This window comes from Cydia fagiglandana, chromosome 25, assembly GCF_963556715.1.
Source record: "Cydia fagiglandana chromosome 25, ilCydFagi1.1, whole genome shotgun sequence".
Taxonomy (NCBI): domain Eukaryota; kingdom Metazoa; phylum Arthropoda; class Insecta; order Lepidoptera; family Tortricidae; genus Cydia; species Cydia fagiglandana.
Genome location: NC_085956.1, coordinates 1,852,655 through 1,863,568, shown reverse-complemented (window position 1 = coordinate 1,863,568; position 10,914 = coordinate 1,852,655). Strand labels below are relative to the sequence as shown.

Sequence of the window (10,914 nt, the reverse complement as noted above, 5' to 3'; positions counted from 1 at the left end):
TTCAGCTACAGCTTTGGAGGATTGCTAAAAATAGTATCTTCCATGGTTGACAATTTTCGAAGACAGTGAGTTGAGTGCGTGTAGATTATGGTTGCATGGTGTCATTAATAGCAATTGAGGATCTGACCCTAGATATTATGCAAAACATCAATTATCCGAGAGAATTCTTCCTGGTTTTTCGGACCACGTGTCAAGATCTAGTTATTCGTGTCCTTGGAGTCTTCAGAAGTCAATATAGTTGGTGTTGGTGTTGGGGCTGATGATGCTTCTAAGCCAGTTGGCAGTGAACTGCACATTGTGGTAAATCCCGGGCTGGTGGTCCACTCCGCACCCGAACCCTGCTGACGTGATGCCGGCCAGATAGTACCTCCCGCTGTCCAGGACTATGAGGGGACCGCCTGAGTCACCTGAAATGCATAATTTATATTTTTTTATTGCATGAAAGTGAGGTGTTGATATACAAAGAGTCCATCATAATGTGCAGAGATCCAGTAGTGCAATAATATATCTTATTGAAGAGGAAAGGAGGAATGGAGGAAAGTAAGTAAGGAGAAAAGGACAATGGGAGGAAAGGAGGAAAAGAAGGAAAGGTGGAAAGGAGGAAAGCACGAAAGAATAAAGGTAAGGAACAAGTAAAGCAAACCTAATTGGAATTCTCAAGCTCATGCGTTGCGGGTTCTAATCACTGCTTGTATCAATGACCAATGGCTAGAAGGAAAACATCCTGAGGAAACCGGTCCAATTCAATAAGGCTTAGTTTCCCTTTTGGGTTGGAAGGCCAGATAGTAACTGAGCGACTACCGTGAAAACCGAAATTCGCAAATTGCGGGGATCTTTCTCTTTTACTCCAATGAAGGCGTAATTGGAGTGACAGAGAATAATGCCCGCAATTTGCGAACTTCGATTTTCGCGGTTATAGCCCTGTCGCTTTGAAAAGAAAAGCGGACCCTGGCATAGGCCAGGATAACGCTAGGTAGAAGAAAAGATTCGATTCGTTGCCTTGGGTTTTTGTATGATGCAACCAGGAAAACGCTAAGAGACAATAACAATTAATTGGTGTTACCTAAGCAAAAAAGCGCTAATGGCCTAGCGGTAGCGTGCGACTTGCAATCCGGAGGTCGCGGGTTCAAACCCCGGCTCTCGTACCAATGAGTTTTTCAGAACGTATGTCATAATTTTGATATTTATCAATCGCTTTTCGGTGAAGCAAAACATCGTGAGGAAACTGGACTCATCCCATTAAGACCTAGTTTACACTCTGGGTTGGAAGGTCATATGGCAGTCGCTTTTGTTAAAACTAGTGCGCCAATTCTTGGGATTAGTTGCCAAGCGGACCCCAGGTTTCTATAAGCCGTGGCAAAGTGCCGGGATAACGCGAGGAAGATGATGGTGTTACCTAAGCAGGCGTCCTGGTGACCGTCCGAGTGTCCCGCGCAGATCATCTCTGAATGGATCTCAACTGTGATCTGCTTGCGTTGGTGCCAGTTGATGCACTGCTCTGTACCTGCAAAGTTTTCATTGTTTGTATTCGAACTGGTTTGGGATATTGACATATTATCATCAAGTGTTTGTTGTTTCTTGCACCAGCCTTTCGGCCATTACATTGTAGAACTGACGAAAAGGGATTGTGGTGCTAATAAGCAATATCTCAATTATCAAGTCAAATATAGCCGGTAAATAAATACGAAATTCAAAAACGACTGGTAAACTGCTGGTAAAAGGTTTAGAGATGCTGAAAATCTATGTATAAGGGAGGCCCTTGACCAGCATTGTGGCAATAAAAACACTTACTCAATATAGGAACAGTAGCCGATCTAAGCAGATTTGTCCCCGTATGTCCATTACTGGTATCCGTCTTGCCCCATCCAGCGATGACTCCATTCTTCCCCCTCAACTCTAAGGTAGCTTCTGGCAGACAGATAGGTAGTATGTGGCTGGCATAGGCGATTGGTCGAGAGAGCTTGAGCAAAGCGATGTCGTAGCGATCTGGCTGCGTCATACGGAATTGGAAGAGCGGGTGGAGGATTTTTTGGATGACCCTGGAAGAGGAATGAATGAGTTTTGATTAGGTATATCAAGTTTGGCTTTTTGATAAGTCTTTCAAAAAGTTCATCATACATTTATGGTATACTTAGCTTTCTAGCGACTCACTTGTTTTTGGTAGCTCTAGTTACCAGCCACCCTTACACAATGTTCACTAAAATAAGCCTATAAAACTTTAGGGCTCTGGAGAGAAGCGCGCAGTTTAAGGGGGATTTATATGCAAGAATTTTTTCTGTGTGCAGCCTGGCAGCATTATAAATTAGGTGATATATGTAGGTACATGAAAATTAATCGTAATACAACAGGTCTAAGTTAGCTTTAAAGTGACATTCCATTTCCAACTGCAGCTGCAATACTGTTCATTTACTATGGAAATTGACAATGACAGCGACGCGTTTCCATAGTAAAATGAACAGTATTGCAGCTGCAGTTGGAAATGGAATGTCACTCTTAGACTGATAGCCGGTAGAACTGTCGCCAAAAACGTCAAATTTGTCTAGAAATATCCCGTGTATAGCGGCGCTACGATAATGTTGTATATACTGTACTGGCTGTATAATGGTAATATTACCTGACTTTTCTGGCAGTACTGGATCCAGCAGTGGTGTCCAAGGCTCCGAGCCACACCGCGATGTCTCTCGGATGCGCGCGACACGTAGTGCTCCGTCACGACCCAATGGGACATTAACAAGTGATATTACCCGACTTTCCTGGCAGTATTGGATCCAGCAGTGGTGTCCAAGGCCCCAAGCCACACCGCGATGTCTCTCGGATGCGCTCGCGACACGCAGTGAGCTGCTGTCGCCACGAACCAATGAGACACTGAAACCATAAAAGGATACCTATAGGTAAAAAATTGCACATATAAAACTGTTTAAATACAGGTACAGGCGACGTCAAAGATATTATGTTTACTCTTTTGCACCTTACTCCTTTGTAACAAGGCGAAAAATTTACAACGACAGCGGAAGACCTCCCCCAACCTGTTTATTAGGCGCGCGAGCAGCGTGCGACGCGGCGAGCCGCAGTACGCGATACACGGCCGTCGTGAACGCAGCTCGCACTGTCAGTGCTTGAGAAAGGGGACCTAGTCTCTCCGAAACATGTCGCGCGAGTGACTAAAAACAAGCGAGTCTAAACCGTAAAGGACCCCGCAGCAAACATAGGGAAAAAGTGGTTTCAGTTAAATCTCACGAAATTTTAGTATGATGTTAATTTGGCTCTCTGGCTGGATTATTTTTTAGTATGGGCACAACTCTCTCAGAAGTATACTTTCAGAAATAATCAATGTAATTGTTTTATACAAAATATGTGTTTTTTAACCGTTTTTACGTAATTCCTCCTCCTGACAGTTGTTGGCTGCACCTTATAACGTCAATAACTGTCAGTACGTGTCATAAAAATATATCGATTTTAGAAAACATGTCGTGTAAATAGAAAATTATATTCTTGATTATTTCTGAAAGTATACTTCTGAGAGAGTTGTGCCCATACAAGAAAATAATCAGGAGAGCCAAATTAAAATCATACTAAAATTTCGTGAGATTTAACTGAAACCACTTTTTCCCTATGTTTGCTGCGGGGTCCTTTGTTCAATGTTAGTATGTCTCACAACAGTTTAAATTCAACTTTGACAAACTGACCTAAAACACCTCCACACTGGAATTCGGAGATTCTGACATGTGCTTGCCACGGGAATTCGGCGAACCTCGCCTCTCGTCCGCCTATGATCCTCTTCTGCAGAATACGGGTGGAGGGAAGACCGCAGTCCAACTGGAATTTTAAATATTGAAAATTAATATATACAGTATGTATCAGAACGAAAGGCAAAGAAAGAGACCCACTAATGTTTAGGTGATACTGAGCAACTTTTACTATGGTACCAACCCCGAAAACGCGGAAAGAGAATTACCTCTCCCATAGGAAATTTCAACATCAGACCAGCAAAATGTATGAATAAACTTCCAATTTTTTTCCGCGTTTTCGGGGTTGGTCCAATGGTCCCATAGTAAAAGTTGCTCAGTATGATCTAAACATTAGCGGGTTTGAGTAATTGCTTTTCGTTCAGATACATACTGTATAAAAACCGGCCTAGTGCGAGTTGGACTCGAGCACGAAGGGTTCTGTACTATTTACGCAAAAAAAACTCAAAAATATCACGTTTGTTGTATGGGAGCCCCACTTAAATATTTAGGTATTTTATTCTGTTTTTAGTATTTCTTGATATAGCGGCAACAGAAATACCATCACGGTTCATGAGATACATCCTGTGTGACAGACAGTGAACAGACAGACAGACGGATAGTGGAATCTTAGTATTTGGGTCCCGTTTTTACCCTTTGGGTACGGAACCCTAACAACTCAACAACAATATTGACAACCAACTTCTCCGGCCCGGTCTAGCCACAGAATAAATAATAGTACCTGCTAGGTACACAAGACTCACTCTCTAAGAAAACGCTTCTGTTACGATCAGGACAGATATGGCCGCTAGGTGGCGCCAGCGCCACGCGCGGCTTATGGCTAGCCACCAAAATTGGTGTGGAACGGATGTACTTTTAGCTGCCTGTTGCAAAGCGACGAAACCGCGGAGTGAGCCACGCCTAGTCTAGCGTGAGTCTTCATTTAATGGCTCCTCTACACGATGGGCCAGCGCCGGCCACTCCAAGGACGCATTTATGCGTTAGAGGGAGCAAGTGATATTGCTATCTCATTCTACCGCATGGCTGCGTCCCTTGGATTGGCCGGCGCTGCCCCATCGTGTAGAGGAGCCATAAAAGACTACAAACCTGAGTGCTATCGTCGTCTACCCTTCTCCGAAAAACATTGTTGGGGACCACACTGCGCTGCGGCACTCGCAGGCGCGGCGGCGCCTTGTAGCGCCATTCTGATGACGTCATGCTGGAACTAAAAAAAAATAGTTTTAGCAACTGGCAAAAGTATTGCATAGATGGATCCATCTACTTAAAAGCTTCGCTTCGCGCATAAAGTTAGAATGAGACAGATTGAGATCTGTGTCCTCTCTTTCTCCCTGACGCAGCAGGTGAGCAGCCAGCCGCCGCCGCAGCCGCGAGCGCGCGCGCCGCCTCGCAGCCACCACGTCAGAGCTAGAGTGCATGGTCGGGCTTCACCGCCCCCACGAGGCGGTGTAGCCGAGAGCCCTCATGTTATAAGTGCTATAGTTAGAATGAGACAGATCTCACCTCTCTTTCTCCCTGACGCAGCAGGTGAGCAGCCAGCCGCCGCCGCAGCCGCGAGCGCGCGCGCCGCCTCGCAGCCAACACGTCAGAGCTAGAGTGCATGGTCGGGCTTCACCGCCCCCACGAGGCGGTGTAGCCGAGAGCCCTCACGTTATCAGTGCTATAGTTAGAATGAGACAGATCTCACCTCTCTTTCTCCCTGACGCAGCAGGTGAGCAGCCAGCCGCCGCCGCAGCCGCGAGCGCGCGCGCCGCCTCGCAGCCACCACGTCAGAGCTAGAGTGCATGGTCGGGCTTCACCGCCCCCACGAGGCGGTGTAGCCGAGAGCCCTCATGTTATAAGTGCTATAGTTAGAATGAGACAGATCTCACCTCTCTTTCTCCCTGACGCAGCAGGTGAGCAGCCAGCCGCCGCCGCAGCCGCGAGCGCGCGCGCCGCCTCGCAGCCAACACGTCAGAGCTAGAGTGCATGGTCGGGCTTCACCGCCCCCACGAGGCGGTGTAGCCGAGAGCCCTCACGTTATCAGTGCTATAGTTAGAATGAGACAGATCTCACCTCTCTTTCTCCCTGACGCAGCAGGTGAGCAGCCAGCCGCCGCCGCAGCCGCGAGCGCGCGCGCCGCCTCGCAGCCAACACGTCAGAGCTAGAGTGCATGGTCGGGCTTCACCGCCCCCACGAGACGGGCGGTGTAGCCGAGAGCCCTCACGTTATAAGTGCTATAGTTAGAATGAGACAGATCTCACCTCTCTTTCTCCCTGACACAGCAGGTGAGCAGCCAGCCGCCGCCGCAGCCGCGAGCGCGCGCGCCGCCTCGCAGCCAACACGTCAGAGCTAGAGTGCATGGTCGGGCTTCACCGCCCCCACGAGACGGGCGGTGTAGCCGAGAGCCCTCACGTTATAAGTGCTATAGTTAGAATGAGACAGATCTCACCTCTCTTTCTCCCTGACGCAGCAGGTGAGCAGCCAGCCGCCGCCGCAGCCGCGAGCGCGCGCGCCGCCTCGCAGCCAACACGTCAGAGCTAGAGTGCATGGTCGGGCTTCACCGCCCCCACGAGGCGGTGTAGCCGAGAGCCCTCACGTTATCAGTGCTATAGTTAGAATGAGACAGATCTCACCTCTCTTTCTCCCTGACACAGCAGGTGAGCAGCCAGCCGCCGCCGCAGCCGCGAGCGCGCGCGCCGCCTCGCAGCCACCACGTCAGAGCTAAAGTGCATGGTCGGGCTTCACCGCCCCCACGAGGCGGTGTAGCCGAGAGCCCTCACGTTATCAGTGCTATAGTTAGAATGAGACAGATCTCACCTTTCTTTCTCCCTGACGCAGCACGTCAGCAGCCAGCCGCCGCCGCAGCCGCGAGCGCGCGCGCCGCCTCGCAGCCAACACGTCAGAGCTAGAGTGCATGGTCGGGCTTCACCGCCCACACTGCATGAAGCGGGGTAGCCGAGGAGAGAGATCATGCGGCTGGTGAGAGCTGGAACGCAGACAAGTTTGTTTTTAAGTCCTGTCTTTTTTTAAATACTCTAATCACTTAAATGACCAAAGGTCAAAGGTCAACGGTCAAAGAAATTGGAGCGTTCGTCATTAAAAATAATCGAACAAATGAGACTCGAATAGCCTTTTTACTATTCTATTCGATCTCGTCTTTTGGTGAAGGATGATTACATTGATTACATTTACTGACTTAATATTCTTTTAATATATGTAGATAATATGTAGACTACCTATAGCTTCTGTCAGGAACTTGGTCTGCGTAAAATGATGACTTTCGTGTCAAAAAAGCTAGGGTTTTAAGCTTTAACACGTGACAGATAGACAACGATGATATTATGCTTTGCAGAGTAAGCTTGGTCTCATTCTGAAATTAAATTAAACCTAAAACCAAGTTTTAAAAAGAGGTCACTTCTGTGTACACTCAACGGTAAAAATATGGGTGTATAAGTCATTTCAAAAATATGTCCCATAACTCTTATGTCAGTGAATTAAGAACTATGGGACATATTTTTGAGTAAGTTGTCTACACCCATATTTTTACCGTTGACGGTACAGTACAATAAAAGTTAACGAGCTTTGTTCGACTCTAGGTAAATTAAGCATTTCAATATAATAGGATTATAAAGAAATATAAAAGTGTTCTTATAACCCGGCAACCTTCAAATCAAGAGTGAACAGGCACCTTCTGGGCGAGCTCGCTCCATCGTAGGCCACGTCTACGCCTCGGCTAGTCTGTGGCCATGAGTAAGCCCATTCATAATAATAAAAAAAAAAGTTACTTACACTCAACAGCTCCCGCCCGTCCAGTGACGTTCAAAATCATCAGCGGAATCAGCATCCTCGAGCTCAGCCGCCATTTTATTTTCGTCCGCCATCTTGGAAACTCCAAAACGTTCCGTTTCTTACATTCTCTATTCTCATTTCGAAATCTAGATCTATTGCGGCCATGTTTTTCGAGAATATTTCTGCATCCATTCTTTTTGAGGTTTTCACTTGTTTTGTAATATGTTTTTTGGAATTTGGAATGTTGTGTGTGTGGAAGCCATGTTGTTTTCACCGCTGGCATGGTGTCGATGTGTGGGTGGTTGATGACATATCGTCGTTGTGGTAGTTTGTTCTGAAATCCAAAAAATAAGGATAGTATTTAAACGATCAGCAAAAAGTTGCAACTCTAACCTAAACTTAAAGCTAATCGCACAGCAAAAAAAAATGCAGAGCAAAACAGTACTCTGTGCAAAGCAGAATTTTTAAAAGACTTTATTTAGGGACACTTTGATTAATAAATCATGAATGCGTGAAAATAAAATTATATTTTATAGAAATTGATAAGGTAAGGCCAACGAACTAATAAAAAAAAACATAAAACACTTTTGATAATCGCTTTCTATATTCGTGTTAGATCTGCGCAAGGGGGTGCTACGGGAGGGTGCACGACCATCAAACAAGCGAGCCAGTTTAACACTGATTTATTTTATGCATTACAGAACAAGTTAATACAAACACAGCGGCGCGCACTCACACATGCATAGTGTACATATCTAACATCCCTCCACCTTATAGCTAGGACTATACCTTAGTAGGTACCTACAACTACAATCACCTAAACCTAAACTACAATTACAATGACCTTAACTTAAAACTAGTAATTCACTCGGTATCGTAATTATTAGTGTCCTGCCCTTGGGGGGGGGTGGTGAACTGAGGGCTGATGGCATATCTTCGCCTAGCGACGTAGTCGGCAGTTGGCGTTGTTGGACCTTCGGCCTGAGCCGGGTCTGGGTCTACTGGTGTGGCAGTTACATCCAGTCTCTCTCCCTCTTCTGGCTGTGATGGTGGCTGCTCGCCAGCAGCAGGCGTCGCAGCGCCAAGGCTCGTAGTCGCGGGCGCGGCAGTATCGGCCTGCGCATTGGCTTCCGACGACGATGACGACGGTATGTCCGGCACGACGTCGGGATCCCACTGCGAGTTGACGCTTTGTATGGGGAATGGATGCGCCCTCAATTGATCGATGTGTCTGGTTACCTCGCAGTCCAGTTCTGGTACATAAATTTGGTACATAACTTTTCCAATCTGTTTTTTTACGATACCTTCGATCCAAGTGATTTTCTTATTATTATGCGTGTATTTAGTTAGCCACACGTTATCATTAATTTTAAAATACGGTCTCTGTACTCCTTTATAATATTTAGCCTGTAAGGACTGACGTTGTTCCACATTTTCAATGAGTTCTGTGGACGAAGGAGACGGTGCGAACGGATTTATCAAATCTAATCTTGATCGTAACTTTCGGCCGTATACTAACTCGGCGGGTGATTTACCCGTGGTACTGTTTTTGGAGTTCCTGTAGTCAAATAAAAATTTACATATTTTTACCTGTAAGAGTTTATTATTCTGACTGCTTAATATAATTCCCTTAAGGCCCTTTTTTACTATCTTGACAAAAGATTCCGCTTGCCCGTTACTCGATGGATGATAAACAGGTGAGAACACATGTTTTATACCGTTAGCATCGGAAAACAATTTAAAGTCGTGAGAAGTAAAAGAAGTGCCATTGTCGCTCACTAAGGTGTGAGGTACGCCAAATCGTGACATAAAATCACATAGCCGCTCAATAACCGCTTTTGACCCGTATGACGAACACATATTGTAACATTCGACCCATTTGCTATACGCGTCAACAACAATAAGGTAAACGTGATTATTGAACGGGCCCAAAAAATCAATGTGAAGTCGATAAAATGGGTGCGGGGGCACCGGCCAGCTGGCCAGCGGCGCGTGCGGCGGCGCGCCGCGCAGCGCGGCGCACACGGTGCACGCGCCCGCCAACCGCTCCAGCGCGGCGTCCACGCCAGGGAACCACAATCGCTTACGCGCCTCGGCTTTCATTTTCACTATACCGAAGTGAGAGCTGTGTAATTCTTTACAAATAACATCCCTTAATGACGAAGGAATGACAACCTTGTGCCCTCGCATTAGACATCCATTTTCATACGATAACTGTGATCGACAATAATAATATGGTTTTATTTCTGTATCATTAGTCTTCCTAGGCCACCCATTCATAACATAATGCTTGACCGTGCTAAGTACCTTATCGCGGCCGGTTTCGCGCTGCAGGTCGGCCAACGTCACGGGCAAGCTACCCTCAGCCACAAAACTGACGTAAGCGGTTCTTACCTCACATTCCTCAGTCTCGGCCTGCCCCGCCTCCCCCGCTTCCCCCGCCCCTGCCGCCGTCCGCGTCGGAAGGCACGCTCGCGATAGATAATCAGCACTATTTTGTTTACTAGTTATATACTCAATAGTATAATTATAGGCTGATAAAAATATCGCATAGCGTTGCAGTCTGTTAGCGGATATTTCGGGGATGCCTTTATGCGGACCGAATATTGAGAGTAGGGGCTTGTGGTCCGTTCGCAACACAAATGGAATTGACCGACCATACAAGTACTGGTGGAACCGCCTAATTCCAAAAATAATGGCAGTGGCTTCCTTCTGAATTTGCGCATACTTTTTTTCTGCTGACGTAAGCGTTCGGGAAGCGTAAGATATGGGTCTTTCCACTCCGTCGGGACCCAGTTGTGAAAGAATGGACCCCAAGCCCACTGGTGAGGCGTCTACTGTCAAAATTAAAGTAGCATTAGGGTCAAAATGGGCTAAAGTACTATCAGAGGCAAGAATAGTTTTTACCTTATTAAACGCGTTATCGTGGATAGAAGTCCAGTCCCATTTTGTATTCTTTTTTAATAAATCGTACAATGGGCTTAAAATTGAGGATGCCGACGGTACAAAATTTCGGTAATAATTGGCTAGACCTAAGAAAGACTGTAGCTGAGCTACGTTCAAGGGTTTAGGCGCCTCTAAAATAGCCTTAACCTTATCCGGTGATTTCCTTACCCCGTGTTTATCTATGACGTGACCTAGATAAGCAACTTCGTCCTTGAAGAATTCGCACTTGCTCATCTGTACAGTTAACTGTGCGTCTTCTAAACGCTGCAACACCGCAGTTAACCTTTCTTTATGTTGAGTTTTATTTGTGCCCGTAATTAAAATATCATCCAATAAAAAAATGATTCCATCTATTCCCGCTAGTACGCACTCCATGGCACGCTGGAATATAGCAGGTGCACACGCTAACCCAAAAACTAACCTGGTATATTTAAATAACCCCCGGTGTGTGTTA

At 46.4% G+C, this 10,914-nt stretch overlaps 1 protein-coding gene across 1 annotated transcript; it reads right to left on the bottom strand.

The window, feature by feature from the left end:
- Positions 1-222: 222 nt before the first annotated feature.
- Positions 223-7,662, bottom strand: LOC134676726 (serine proteinase stubble; the record flags this gene model as incomplete). The annotated part of the gene is made up of 8 exons (XM_063535111.1): positions 223-407; positions 1,397-1,504; positions 1,792-2,039; positions 2,745-2,865; positions 3,687-3,816; positions 4,833-4,950; positions 6,543-6,711; positions 7,515-7,662. Coding segments are annotated over 8 exons (1,227 nt in total), but the record flags the coding sequence as incomplete, so codon positions are not given.
- Between the last annotated feature and the right edge of the window lie 3,252 nt (positions 7,663-10,914).